The sequence below is a fragment of the Lolium rigidum genome, chromosome 2 (assembly GCF_022539505.1).
Source record: "Lolium rigidum isolate FL_2022 chromosome 2, APGP_CSIRO_Lrig_0.1, whole genome shotgun sequence".
In the NCBI taxonomy this organism is placed as follows: Eukaryota; Viridiplantae; Streptophyta; class Magnoliopsida; order Poales; family Poaceae; genus Lolium; species Lolium rigidum.
In genome coordinates this window covers 22017392-22032630 of record NC_061509.1, presented here as the reverse complement: position 1 = coordinate 22032630, position 15239 = coordinate 22017392, and the positions used below count along the sequence as shown (strand labels likewise).

The 15239-nt window shown below is 44.6% G+C and overlaps 1 protein-coding gene across 1 annotated transcript; it reads right to left on the bottom strand.

Moving 5' to 3' along the window:
* Positions 1 to 7418: 7418 nt before the first annotated feature.
* On the bottom strand, positions 7419 to 14878 carry LOC124689338 (putative disease resistance protein RGA3). Its single transcript, XM_047222886.1, has 5 exons — positions 14552 to 14878; positions 11128 to 12273; positions 9226 to 10428; positions 8694 to 8859; positions 7419 to 7639 (listed from the first exon to the last, which is right to left on the bottom strand). Exons 1-5 carry the CDS (start codon positions 14867 to 14869, stop codon positions 7419 to 7421), a joined length of 3054 nt encoding a protein of 1017 aa, XP_047078842.1. The 5' UTR covers positions 14870 to 14878.
* Positions 14879 to 15239: the final 361 nt, after the last annotated feature.

Sequence of the window (15239 nt, the reverse complement as noted above, 5' to 3'; positions counted from 1 at the left end):
GTATTGTTTAAAAACAATAGTTAACTTATTTGTTTTAACCTCATAAAAATTTGAATTCAAAATTTGTTTGAATAAATCCGGTTGGTAAATAACCGAGATTTCTGAGATTTCGCGGTCACCACTAATTCCGGTGCCCTCCAGTAAAAATTGCTAGCCGAGGAAAAAAAAAACCTTGGTCTTTTCAAACGAGACCAATCAGTAGTTTCAGAATTTCTCTTATACCCCAAAGGTCACAGTACCTTGTAGTATTTTGCATGTTTCACAGTATTCTGTAGCAAATTCGGCCAGGGAAAACGGTTTCCAATATAAAAAATATTCTAGGATCCCTTTGAAACATTGAATAATTTGAATTATGGGTTTTTTGGGAAAAGTTACCATTCTTCCAATTGAAACTTAATATATGTTTTCCATAAAAAGAAAAAAAAGGCTGACCAAGAAGCACCGGCTTAGGGCTGGAAACCTGCACCACTTAGACTTGAACCCTGCTTCTTATGAGCAGGCTATTTGAGGGCTCTTGTCAATCATGGTTACTTCTGATTTTGCATTCTACTAATATTTAAGTTCAGTTCTGACTTCTGAGGCATCCGGTCTTTCTCTTTTTTTTCTTTTGGCAAACTTTAGGAGGTAAACAGTCAACATGTTCTCAAGTCGCCGACCTCGGTCACGGTTGCCAACAAGGTGCCTCCAATCGCATCACAAGAAGATGTCTGAGGAGCAGGATGGGAATGACCCAGCACCATCTGCAATGAGGAAGCCAATTGATAACTCTGTCTAGGAACGGGTGCTAGGTGTTAAGAAGGAGCGGAAACGCATCTCCCTCCCGTGGCGCTCCCCAGGGCGCCGCCGGGGGCCGATCTCCCTTCTTCCGCCGCCTCTCCCTTCGTTTCTCTCCCTCCGCCGCTGCCGTCGGCGCTGGCCACGGTGGCGGTGGGCCCCGGCACCAAAGTGTCCGGGGGGTTGTTGGAGGCGGCGACCGGCGGTGGTGGCTGGGGCGGCAACCTCCGGCTTCGGCGTGCTCCGCGTCTAGGGCGGTGTTCCCTGGATGTGCGGCGACGACTCCTCCTCCACGGCCTCCGGCGATGGATGGTGGTGGCGGCGGCTGTTGGATCTTGGGCCCGCCAAGATCCATCGTCGGCTTCTGCTGGCGGCGCGAGGAAGGGGGCGGCGATGTGCGGGGCGAGGATGGTGTGGTTGCAGCTTCCGCCGTCCACCAAATTCTCCTTCGTCATCGTTGGTCAGTGGATGGCGGCGTGGAGGCATGTTCGTCTGCTTCGGGTTTGAAGGTGGTGGTCCTAGGGTTCTTCTTCTGCGAAGATGAAGACCTACCGGAGGCTGATCCTTTTCATCTAGCCGGAGTGTTGAGTTCCAGAAGGCTCCGCCGGCGAATGGTACATCACATCTTTTGCCTGTAGTTTGCTGGATCGGGTGGTATTCGGTCGCGCGCACCCATGCTTTTATTTCTGACCGTTTGGTTTTGGAGGGAGCGGCGCAAAGCTCTTTTTCTGCGTTGACATCAAGTGACTATGGATTCATGATGAAAGTTAGAAGAAGAGAATATCAGGAAGACCGGATGGGAGGACAAGCTAAGGGAGGTTCAAGTCTCCGCGCTGTTGAGAGACTTGCTTGGTGTTCCGGGCTTCACACACCGATATGAAAGTGGGGGCGACAACAGAGGTGAAGTACAGAGTCCTACCTTTCAGGGTGAAAACCTAAGGCCTGGCCTTAAGTGGTTGTGCCTGACAATGACCTTGTTGGAGGCATTGTTATGAGAGCGGGGACTATCTTCAAGGTGAAAACCTAAGATCTTTGATCGGGCGACGACGGTGTTAGAGCATTGTTCCCTTCTTGGCGGCGTCGCTTTTGGAGAGTCTGTATTTCAGGTGTTGTCTTGGTGGTGGATGTATTGTTGTTGTTAGGCCCAAGATACTGTAGCGGGACTTTTGTTTTTTTACTTTTATTTTCTATTTTTTTGGCTGTGTGCATCCGTAGTGCCATTAGGGTGATGCGTTGTTGCAGAGGCCGGGTATAATTGATATCTTTTGATATTAATATATTTTCTTTATCTGAAAAAAAGCACCATCTGCAATTTTTGTTGTTCCTGCTCCATCTGCTATGGCTGCTGGTGCTGCCCTGATTCGCAGCAGCAGCCCGTTTGCTAATGCCAAACGGGTTGTCATCAGCCGCTGCAGGCGCAAGAGAAGAGTTCCCTCCAAGTCCATGTCCAGGAAGGGGAGAAACACTCCAATCATCACCAAAGGCCTGCGCATGAGCGCTCTTATCAACAAAGCTTCTCATGGCTTTCGTGTCACCTACAATTCCCCGAGCCCTTTAAAGAAGCAGACGTCTCTCAGCCCACGCCAGGGCATCCGTTTCAAGAAGAGCAGGCAGATCTTCAGAATGCGTGTGTGACAACTTCTCAGATGAAGCCGCCAGCACCTGCCCCTCACCTCCACAGCAGCATGCTGCAGGCTATCTGAAAGAAGTTCGGTGGCGTCCCTCCTGCGGAGATCGATCAAGACAAGCTCCTGAAGATGAAGGCGATCAATGAACACGTGGACTGTGTCTCTTGAACCTGGTCGGCCCCTCGTGGTGGCTGTTTGTTTTATCTTCCATATGCCTTGTACTGTTGAGGAGGGCCTTTACTTATTTGCTGGTGCCGTTTCCTCGCTTGTTTCGTCACGGCCTGGTTATGTCAGTTTGTTCAGTTGCGTTCTCAACAACCTTTGGATGTTTGGGTGGAATTATCACCAATTGGAAACGGCCCTATGTTTTAAAGCAATGCTGTTGAAATCCTTGCTTTGATGTCCACATTGCTGAAATTTGGCCTTGGGTCTTAGCCCATAGCGTAATATAAATTATGAAATTCTCTTGGCTCGTGCAAGTATGGCAATGGGTGGGACTATAGTTTAGGTCTACATTGCTAGTTGAGAGGGATGTGGAGTGGTTTATAAGGGTTTGTTCTAGTCCTTGTGAATGAGTGAGAAGAGAGAGCCCTCGTGCACTCCTCCTCCTCCGCAGCCCGTCCCACCTCGTCACGACATGCCGCGCTGCATCACGGGCTAAGGCCACGAGTGGTTATTTGTTTACACTGGTGGTGGCATTGTTTCCTAAAAGTCTTGTAGACCATCTTAACAAGGTCAATAATGAAAGCAAAACTCACAACACTAGACATTGAAGCAGAGTGGCTTCGTAAGCTCTTGGTGAACTTACCTATGGTTGAGAAACTAATATCTGCTATCCCTGTGAAATGTGATAGTAAAATGGTAATCATCAAAGTAACAGTTCTAACATTAATATGAAGTCATCAAGGCATGCGAGGAGGAGATTGATATCTGAAGGAGAAACTTCAAAATTATTGCGTTGGATTATATCCAAAACATCGAGAAATTTGGTAGATCCCTTCACAAAGGGTTTATCGCACAATGTGATATAGAATGCATCGAGGGAGATGAGTTCGAGATCCACATTATGAATTGCCCACAATGGTAGCCCACTCTGGTCGGAGATCCCGTGAATTAGAGATGAGAGATAAGTTGTTGGTCAGCTGAGAGGAGATTATCCCTACACTGAATTTACCTCTCCGCTAAAGATGAAATACTCTCCTAATTTGCATGGCAGATTGATGTTTATTTTAATGTGTTCTAAGTGGCTTATTCAAGCAAAGATGTTGTTTTGCAGAACATCTTCCAAAGAACACACCTGTATGTGGTCTGATTGTTAAACGTTGCAATCTGTGGGAGTTGGATGATCTCTAATAAACTTATGAAAGGCCTTGGAGTATGATGTATAAGCTCCACACCGCAAGAAATCCTCGCGGCAACCCTGTATCGGTCTAGGCTATTGTTTGAAGCTAGTGCGCAGAAAACTTGTAGTTCAAGGCATAATTCACTATTTAAGTTGCAAACTAGTGTAATATAAAATTCTTAGTGCAAGTTCAACTTAACAGTATCCACCACGCACTAGTATATAAACAATATTCTGGAATAATGGTATTTAAAATGTGTCAATGAGACTTTGCGGAGGATTGCTGAAATTTAGCCTTGGGCCTTCCTTAGCCTATATCCCAATACAAGTTCTGAAATTCTCTTGCCCATGTGAGTATGGCAAGGGGTGGGACTAAAGTGCTAGTTGAGAGAGATGGGGAGTGGTTTATAAGGGGGGTGTTCTAGTCCTTGTAAGTGAGTGAGAAGAGAGAGAGCCTTCGCGCACTCCTCCTCCTTCGCCGCCCCGCCGCGGGTTGCGGAAATCTCGCTGGGCCGAGCTTAAACTAATTGTATTATTACTTATAAGTCATTAGCGGTTTCGTTCATTTTTTCTAGACCGTGGCTGTGCCGTCTCAGACATGGGCTGCGCCCCACGACCTTTCCGAGCTGCACTATACAAGACACATATGCGACTACCACATTCCAGAACCTTGCGCCCCCGTCTTCACTTTCCTCATCCCGTCCTTCCGCGTGTGCACCGACCGACGGGACAGTAGGCTTTCGGAATCCTACCTCTCGTAGACAATTAGGTTTTTGGGGAGCGCTTGCGCGCGACTACTGGAAACACGACGTCGACGAGTTCCCCAACGACATGTTCTTCACATACGTCAACGAGCTCTTCGGTAACCTCAACATGGGAGACAACACCGATGATGATGCTGCTCTTCCCATACGGAGCTCTTCCAGTTTCAGATCTTGCTATAGTTTCTAGTGCTGCTGTTTGGAGTTGATGCGACGGGTCTATCTTGTTTAGATAATATCTGTTCATCTACTTTGCAGATCTGTATATTTTGTTTTTTTCGCGGGGCTTTGGTCCAAGTACTGCATGCTTTTTTTGCATAGAATCATTTAGACAAATGCAAAAACAATCCGCATCTTGTTATCTTTCTTCTTATTATTATATAAGAGAATCTTATGGAGAACTATTATCTTATGGAGATAGATTGGTCCTTATTAATTTAGTTTTAATTAGTTTACCTATGTTTATGTTATCCTTTCTAGAGATACCTGTTGGGGTAAGGAAACGATTGGATTTCTATAGATCTAGGTTTTTCTGGCAATCTGATGAAAATAATAAAAAATATAGGCTTACAAAATGGAATATTGTTTGTCGGCCTAAAGATCAAGGCGGCTTAGGTATTGAGGTACTCGAACTCAAAAACAAATGCTTATTAAGTAAATGGTTGTTAAGGTTGCTTAATAAGGACGGGGTGTGGCAGGAGTTGTTACACAATAAATACTTAAGGCTTAAGACCTTATCGGCAGTACAACCTAAGCCCACAGATTCTTATTTCTGGAAGGGTCTAATGCGAGTGAAGGAGGAGTTTTTTAATAGAGGTTTTTTTTAAATTGGAAATGGAATGAATACTTGTTTCTGGGAACATGCTTGGTTAGGGAAAACCCCTCTGGCGAATCAATATACGTCATTATATAATATTGTGCATCACAAAAATGTAACGGTAGCTCATGTGTTAGCTCAAACCCCGCTGAATATTATTTTGAAAGGGGCGCTGTTGGGAAACAGATGGACTTTATGGTTACAGTTATGCCAAAAACTAATGACGGTAAATTTAGATGATGAGCAGGATCGCTTTGTTGGGGTTTGACAACCAATGGTAGATTTACGGTAAAATCTATGTATGAAGATCTTATGAGTGATCATACCCCATACTTGAGAAAATATTTGTGGAAAGTTAAAGTCCCTTTAAAAATACGAATATTTATGTGGTTCCTTAGTAACAAGGTACTATTAACTAAAGATAATTTAGCTAAATGGAATTGGAACGGATGTATGAAGTGTGTTTTCTGTGGTGAACAGGAAACCGTCGAACATCTATTCATTGAGTGTCCATTAGCTAAACTTCTTTGGCGTACGGTCAATTTCACTTTTGATCTTCCACCTCCAACCAATATTACAAATATGTTTAAAAATTGGTTAAATGGAGTAGATAGACAATCTAAATCTTTCATCCGTATTGGGGTTTCTGCTTTATGTTGGTATATTTGGAGAGCAAAAAATGATATTATCTTTAACAAAAACAATCTTTTCATTACTTGCAGGTTATTCATATGATGGCCCACTGGGTTAGCGATGGGCCCTCCTTTCGCCGGAGGGACAATGGGATGCCATGGTTTTTAGATGCACACGGCTCCAGACGGTCGCTCAGGATATCTTGTGCCATGCTGGCTGGCGTCATACTAGGAGGCTATAGTGATGTGTAGTTTTACTATGTTGTTTTTGTTCCGCTGGTTGATTTTTGTATCAACTGTAGGCGATGATTGAGATGCGAATTTTGTAAGACTAAATATTACTGCTTTTTAATAAAATACCGTGTGCATCATCGTGATGCAAAGCCGGGGTTAAACTCCCCATTTCAAAAAAAAAATAAGAGAATCTTTTTGTACTTACAAACGGAAATTCAACTACGTACTACGGAGAGGGAAACCGCAAATGTGACCATGGGAATATGGGATCCGAGCGCACGCAATGCGCGCTCAACCTACGAGACTCAAGACAGTTTGTGCAAATCTTACAGAAACCTACACATCCCAGTGCTGATTGGTGTCCTCTACAGGCACATACACCGCGAAATCCGCCTACGAGGCCTTCTTCATAGGAAGAACAAGGACGCCGGCAGCAACGGAACTTTGGAAGGCAGGGGCACCGCTAACGCACAAACTCCATTTGTGGTTCGCCATCCAAAACTGACTGGACGGCAGATAGGTTACAAAGAAGGGGATTGGAACACCCGGATTACTGCCTGCTCTGTTGTCAAGAGCCTGAGACGGCCAACCACATTACATTGCAATGTTCATTCGCCAGACAGATTTGGTTCGAAATGCTCCTGCCGTATAGGCTGCACCGTTTCACGACGGGGACAGCTGATGAGATTGCAGTATGGTGGACTAACCTGGCAGACGCCGTGCAGAGGAAACATCACAAGGAACTGAATGCTCTAGCCATCTTGGTGGCGAGATGCTTATGGCTAGAAAGAAACAGCAGGGTCTTCGACAAATTCGCGACGATGATGACAGAGATTTGTCGTAAAATCAAGGAAGAATTCAAGCTGTGGAAGAAGGCTGGTTCATCGTTCATGTGGAGTACTGTTAGGAGAGATTGATTAGTCTGTTGTAAGTGGAGTAGGGCCATATCGCTTGTGATTGGTGCCCTAGTGTTCTTGTAAAACCTTTCTACCTATCTTAATACAGAAGACGCGCAAGTCTCATACGTGTTCTTGAAAAAAGTGCTGATTGGTGTGAATCACATGTCCTCGACAACAATGGAAATGAACCGAAGAATAGAAGGCAACCCAAGGGTACCGAGCAGCGACCATGCCAGTTTCACATCATGAACACCTTAAGGAGAGGTCTGCCCTCCTACGCCACAGCCAAGTTGGTTATCAGTTCAAATCAACACTTCTCCCTCAGACTGGTTCAGTGGTTCTGCTGCTGAGCAACAACCCCATGGTTTATCCCACCACACAGAATATTGCACCGACATGCTCCATTGCATCCGTTTATGTGGTTGCCATCGCTGTCTCCTACCGTGGCCGCTTCATGCAGATGAACTGGCGTGTCCGAAGAGCATATGCTTTCTTCAGTGATCAGCACATCTTCTACGAAGCGCTCTTGGCACTTTTCATTGCATTGATAACCTGTCAAAACTCACGGGTAGACAAAAGAAATGAGGTTAATTACTATGCGTTCTGAATTTAAGTAGCATTGATCTATTACAATTGCCTTGGTTCTTCCTAAATTTTCAGTAGCGAAGTCTTTGCCAGGTCCAAAGCAAAGCTGCCTATGTTTATCAAATTTGTTCGCAAGTGAGTATCCAAGTTGGTTACAAGGATCCAGCTAAGAAAAAGCTGGTCAAAGGAAATTATATGTAATCATACTATCCAAAATACTTCAGTATTATGCACATCTTTGACAGCATAACAAATATCTACAGCCATATTTGTATCTCGCATAGTAAACAAGTACAGCCTCCGGCCCAAATTAAGTGGCGCAGCCATATACTATGTCTGTCTGCTCAAATTAATTTGGGCCGGAGGAATACTATACTTTTGTTTTACAAACTGAAGGCTGTTTGCCTTTTTTGCTCATTATGATATTTTAAAATAGAAAAAGGTCCCTTTTCAACATTAAACTCTGACCGAAGTTCAGTCTCGACCCTAGATTCTAAAAACGTATGAACTGCAAAATACTGAAACAGCTACTTTTCGCCATCTGGAGGATTTACAAATGGTTTTGATTGGCGTGGATCCCACATGTCCACTTGTTCTCCAAATCACTGGCATACCAAATTACCAATGCCATGGACAAACAAGAGCTAGAAGAACATGCCATCTAAAAGAAACTCCACCATTCAGATGCAAAAAACTTCACTATTCCAATCCAAGAAAATTTAGTAAAACCAGATCGCAAAACAGCATTCAATGACATGGCAGTGACGTGGACACATCACCTAAACCCAGTTTTCAAATCCCCTACAGGGGAAAAGTGGACTGCTTCTCTTTTTTATGGTAAACGTTTAAAATTTCAAGGTCATATTCAAATGGTTATAGAGAGTTCAGGGTCGAAAAATTAACTGCTCTCAGGGCTCAGGGTTGAAAAGTAGATTAGTTTCATAATTTTTTTTGAAGAATCTGAAGTCTGAACCTCTTATTCAGATGTTTCAATTGCGAATAAAATTATTTAGTACCATACCTGTTGTTTCTCCACTAGACAGTGGATGCTGCATCTTTGAAATATCTGAAGAGGAGACAGAGGCCAACGGTGCACTTGAGCTTGATGCAAAGGAATAAGAATAAGATGAAGACAGCAAGGACAGCTGTCCTGGTATCCCTTGTACTGTATCTCCATTTTCATTTGGCTACAGTAAGAAATAAGGACTGTGAGATGATTAGAACGACATTCTTGTTGAAAAAATTACTATAAGTAGTGTCCCATTTGGATTTGTAACATGTAGACCTCCAAGCTGTTTACTGAACTGTTGAAAAAGGATTGTGATGCATGTAGAAGTACCCAATTAGATTACTAGAAACAAAGGAATTTTCAATTTGAGTACAACTACACAACCTATCAGTTCTTCAGCCATTGCTAACACTGGGTTCAAATTTGCATAGTAGTTTTCTATACAATCAGGAACTTGATCTAGCAAAATTAAAGTAACTGAATGGGAGGGGAACAACAAATACTTCTTAGTTTTATTCTAGGAAAGATATGTGAATGAGTGTACCTTAGTAATAACTTCAGTTTCTTTTTTCACACGGGAAGCCAATTTTTTCTTTCCTTTCAGATCTCCAATAGAAGCAGGATTTTGAGTAATGGTTTCCGAGATATCACAACTTAATATGGCTTGCTCTGAAAGTTGATGAGATGGGGAACTTCCAGAGCTTTGAGAACAGAATTGGACTATACAATCCTGGCACCCAGAAACGTCAATATTTTGGAGCTTTCTAAGGCACAGTGGCAAATATTCGAGACTAGGGCAGTTTGAGAGATTCAAAATCTGGAGAGAAGTAAGGCATTCGAAGGAACCAAGAATTTTAAGATCAGGACAAGATGAAAGATTTAGGGCTTTCAAATATGCAAGCTGGCCAAATGATTGGGGGAGTTCCTCAAGTTTAGAACACTTTGACAGATTCAAATATTGAAGTGAACAAATGTTGCCCAAAAACCCAGGCAGCATTTGGAACTCGAAACCACTTAAGTTCAGATCCACAAGAGAACAAAGGCTAGAAAATGATTGCAATAATCTGTCGGGTAATGTCGGAAGCTTAGAACACTGCGACAAGTTTAAGAAACGGAGTTTGGTGAGGTTTTCAATAGAATCAGGGAAGGTTCTAACTTCAGGACAGCATGAAAGGTTGAGGTAATGCAAATCATGCAGCAAATCAAGGCTATTCAACTCCTGAAGTTTCAAGCAACCATGAAGATTCAAATAATTAAGCCCTTTCAAGTTGCTGAGAAAGGATGGCAGCTCTATAAGTTCAGTTTCTGAAAGATCCAATGTCTGCAGCTTATTAAAGCTAATAATTTGGGGAGGGAGTGTTGTAATGGACAAAGTCGAAGCATCAAGATACCGCAGTTGTTTCAGCTGAAAAACAGGACCAGGTATCTCATTAACAGAGCATTCACCGAGATCCAGAACACGCAAATACTTGTTCACTGAAAGAACTTCGCCAACATGCTCCATATCTGTACCACTGGTCTTGAAAATCAGTGACCTTGCCTTTGTAGGCCAAACCTTGCTATCTATTGACTGTAAGCTAGAAGCAGACACCTGTGCATAACGGTAATCACAGTATCTATTGTTGCGTTCATTCTCTGCGTCCAAAATCACTAGGATATCTTCACCGGCAACTGACCTAGCAAGATCATGTGCCAAATTATGCATGCAGAGCATTTCCTCTGAAGTATTGACTATTTCTGCAGTAACCTGTACAGAAGTTTAATTAGTTTACTTACACAAAATATACATACTCACATCTAATCATGAAATTCTACTTCTGTGCAAAGTTTAGCCATGACCTGGTGCGGCTATTTTAATTTATCTTATGAAGAATGAATTATAGATTTGCAAACAACCTATTTCAACGAAAGAAAATGCACACTTGCTTGTAAGTGTTTATTTGAATATGTTTATACCATGGTAGTTTGATGCAAATATTTAACTGTAAGTTCTTGGTGCATATTATGAGGTACGTGTAAAATTATTTGTTCACTTATACTATCATGAAGTCCACTCTAACAATTAAATCAACTTTATCTATGTCCTATTTGATCGTAGATATTCACCATATGGCTTAAAATCCTATTGTTTTCGAAAGCATGATATATTCCTCAACAATATTGGTTTAACATGTTCTCCAGAGCAAGTCAGTAATTAACCTTATTAATACTGCAATTTCCAAATCAATTATCAGTCAAAACATGACATTTTTATGTGAGATTTACCACATTACTTACAAATATTAATGAAAATCTATGAATATATGAGCTACAATAATCCTTGCGAGTTGTTTGACTTCTCAAATGACAGAGAATATTTATTGTGCACATAGCAAGGTTCACCATTTAGTGCATGCAAAACAAACCAAGAGGCAACTCAATAACATAGGTTCACCAAATAACTTACTTGATGTCCTTCTACAGTTTGAAGGAAATATATTGCCTTAAGTTCATCAATATACTTCTCAGCAGTTACATCAAGCGGTAAGGTTCCATGTCTGGACTCAATCATGTCAAGTGCAATCCATTGTTGAATAAGTTTTTTCTTGTCTATGGGAGATCCTTTAGGGAAGATTGAACAATATACAAAGCATAATCTTAGTTCATGAGGCATATTATAATATACTATCTTGAATGATGGAAACAATTGTGAAATTTTGTCTTCAGGATAATCTTCCTCTATCTTCCACATTTCTTTATCCTTGGCAGCTTGCCATATCTCACGCCTCTGTCTCTGAGCATTCACCACAGATCCAAGAAAGTTAGCAACCAAGGGTGTGCCATCACACCTTCTAACAATTTCATCTCCATATTCTCTGAACAGTGGGTCACCATGACCTGTCATTGCCCTTTGAGAGAATATCTTTAAACAATCATCTTCAGATAATGCAGACAAGTTGTAAGGCTGACAAGTAGACATGAGATTAGCAACTTTATCACTGTGGGTGGTCACTATGATCTTGCTTTTTGTCTGTCTACCTGTGAGCAACATCTGCTTCAGCCCATTCACTTCTTCATCTTTACCCCACAAGCTATCTAATACTATTAAGCAGCTATATTTATTTAGTATGGTTTGAACAGCATTCTTAATTGATTGCAATTGCATGTTTCCCTCAATTCTTTCGGTAGTTTGAGAAACTATATCCCTCCCAATTTTTTCAAGGCTGACATTACCCATAGAAACATGAACCCATATCCTGAATCTGAATGCCTTTGTTTGGGAATCATTGAAAACTAGTTGTGCAAGGCTTGTCTTCCCAAGCCCCACAGGCCCAACTATAGAAATAATGGAAATCTCATTGACACTTTTCTGTATTATCATGTCCATGAGATTTCCCAGGTCTCTATCTCTCCCGAAAATTGTAATGTCACTATTTCTATATGATGTTGTTTGCTTCTCATAAAGATCCACCGCTGAGTTAATATGTGAAATGAAATGATATTGAGTAGGTAAGTGCTGCCTTGTCTGTAGCAACTCTCTCTTAGATTTCATCTTATGAACCATGCTAACTTTCGAAATGATCGGATTGGAAAGTGAGCAGAATAATGATCCCTGAAAATTTACCAGCAATTTTTCTGAAAATCAAAATCATTGCTATCATAACAAAAGTTGTAAGCATGTACCATGTTAACCTACCAAAAGGCATCTGACGAAGTGCTTGTGCAACTAGATGCGATAAAAACATAAATGCAATGGTAAGTTAATATTGCAATGCTAAAACGTCTTATAAATCGGTACAGGGAATAGTATTTTACAATGTCAAAAGAAGGATTTGTCCCCCTTGCCTCTCAACTGTATATGTTTTCAGTATTTGGCCACCTTAAAACATTTTTTTCTTGTTCTGGCCTAGCTTATATGCTCAAGACTTTGAGTTATATGTTGAGAGCTCTACATTCATTACAAACATGAAATATTGTCGACCCACAGACAGAGATTTACAAGAATCCTAAAGCACTATTATCAGTAGTCGAATTGTGGGTGGGAGCAAATCAGGCCCTCAATATGCTTTCAAATTTGCGTTTTTCACTTTTTAACAGACCACAAAAGCACTACTTTTTCTCAAGTACTTTTGTTGCCTTGGAAAAGGGGGAAATATATAGTCATCATGTGAACTATCAACCAATATTGCTGGGCATGTGGAAGTATAATCTAGTGACCAGGTCCGGTCGCTCCCGCGGGCGGCGCCAGGAGCTAACCCTAGCCGCCGCCAGTCCCTCCCCACCTCTGTCCCTCCTCCTCGCCGCCGCCAGAGGGCGACGCCGGGCAAAGCCCCGGGGACGCCAGCGGCGGCGGGGCCTTTTCTCCCCTTCGCGCGGCGGTGGTGGCGCGGGCTGCTGCGGTTGGCGAGGGCGCAGCGCTGGTCGTGGGGCGCGGCGGCGTGGTCGCTCGGCGGCGGCGTGGCGGCTAAGTGTGTTGTGGTGCTCGTCGGGGTCTGATGCTCGGGCGCCTTGGCGGCCCAGATCTCGACGGCTGGCTCGGTGACCTCCGGTCGGCGGCGCTGCGTGGATCTGGCTACGGGCGGGCTTGTGGCGGCCCGGTGGAGCTGCATCGGGCGGCCGCGACGGCGGCGCAGCTTCGGGAGCTGCGGCAGCGGTGCTGCATCGGGCGGGCGCGGCGGCGGCGACGGGTCTGCATCGGGAGGCCGCAGCGGCGGGTCTGCTTCGGGAGGCCACGGCGGTGGCGCCGCATCGGGAGCAGCGTGGGCGGAGGAGCCAGCCGGTGGCCATGGCGGCGGTGCTGCTTCTGGTGGCTGCGGTGATGGGCGGGCCCCGATCTGGGCCTGTCTGGCCAGTTGGCTATGCGGTGGCCGCTTCGGATGGTGCGGGGTGTTCACGTCTGTGGACTTCGGCGGTCGTCCTCGAACCCCGTGTCGGTGTTGTCGGCGTCCCCTCTATATGGCGTTCCAGCGGCGCCCACGGTGATCTTCGGCGGTTCTCCATTGGCTGCGGACTGTGTTGCCCTCTGCGCGTCGGCGGCTACGGGTTGGCTAGGAGGTTTCTCAGAGCCTGCAGTTGGTGGTTTGTGCCGGTCCTTATTGGCGGGCGCGAGGTCTTGAAACTCTTCGCTGGGCGAAAGCTTTGTCTTGGCGGCCGGCCGGGACCGACGACGGTGACGCCTGTGGGCGCCGCATACTTCTTGAAGGCGTCGTCGAAGCGGGTGTTTCTTGTTCTCCGCTCGGGTTCTCCGGGGGAAACCCTAGATCCCTCGCGGGATCGGGCGTGGGCGGCGCTCTTGCGTCGCTTTGCCTCTTGGGGCCTCGCATTGGATGTCCACCGGACAAAGGGACTTGTGGAGTGTTTTGGTGGTTTTTCGGCGGAGGCGGGTTCGTCTTCGGCCAAGCGGGGCACGGCCTCGGGGCCGGTGTGGTAGTTGGAGCGGTGGCTCCGGTGTTTCGTCTCCGCCCTGTTGTGTTGAGGTGTGGTGTCGACCTGGTTGTCGTCGACCCGTGTGGAGCGCAGCCTCGGGGCTGGCGTGTGGTGTCGTATTGTAACGGTTTTTCGGCCAGTTTTCCTCATAAACGGGCCAACTCTTTTCTCCTACATCAATGAAAGACAAAGCTTTTGTCTTGTTTCAAAAAATAAAAATATTGCTGGGCATGTATCTAAAATTCTAGTTTCATTGACCAAGTAACACATCTTTTTTCCGGAAGAGAAACATACTAAGACATTAAATTAATCTAGATCCAAAAGTCACTCGTTTAAAAAATCCAAAATTCAGTTATATCAAACAAGGAAAACAAAATGTTACTTCAGAACGTAAGGCGTAATTATAATTCCTGATCACAAAACAATTTATTTAACGAGACCGATAATGAAGCCAGGCTGTTTACCTTCTTAGCACAGCTGCTGCTCCCTTCAAACTGCTCCTTGGATGAGTAGTATTCGTCAACGATATCTTCGATGTCGAAAGCCAGGGCCTTGATCTGGGCGAGCCAGTGCCGCAGGTTCGCCCTGTCGCTCCCGAAGGAGTTCTTCTCCGCATTTTTCAGCAGGTCTTCTAGGTACACCAGCGTGTCCTTTATGCTATCCAGGTCGTCGCTGAAATTGCAGCACAGCTTGACCTCGCCCTGCGCGGCGCCGACGATTTCGCCGATCTTGCGGGCAACCTGGCTCACAGCCGCGGCCACGAGCATCTCGGTGCCAACCATGGTCGGCAAGGAGAGCGTATCCGGAAGGATGCTGCGAAGGAGGCTTTGAGCAGGTATGGCCTTTGACCACTTGACCACACTGATTGATTGGCTTGTGGACCTTGCAGGTGCTTAGCCCAGGCCCTAGGATGTAAATCCTTGCAGTTAGACGAGAATCCCAGCCGATCTCGGAAATTAGGCTAGCAATCTAGCATCGACGCAAGTCCATGCGCAGGACGCTTTATCCTTTTTCCTGCATGGAACCCACCGGAAGGCCTAAACTCATGCACTAAATTCGTTTTGACTCCCACAGTTAACGCCCCAGTTAGCCCCTAGCGCTGTACTTGCAGACGCTAACAAATATTCTTTAGTAATTGATTCTTTTTAGCTG

What these genes read in the sequence shown, in the direction of transcription:
- LOC124689338 (XM_047222886.1), bottom strand. Translation starts at nt 14,869, where the DNA reads ATGGTTGGCACCGAGATGCTCGTGGCCGCGGCTGTGAGCCAGGTTGCC. An exon ending in GCAGCAGCTGTGCTAAGAAG is followed by an intron (nt 12,274 to 14,551) that starts GTAAACAGCCTG and finishes GTAAATTTTCAG; the next exon opens with GGATCATTATTCTGCTCACT. An exon ending in AAACTGTAGAAGGACATCAA is followed by an intron (nt 10,429 to 11,127) that starts GTAAGTTATTTG and finishes ACTTCTGTACAG; the next exon opens with GTTACTGCAGAAATAGTCAA.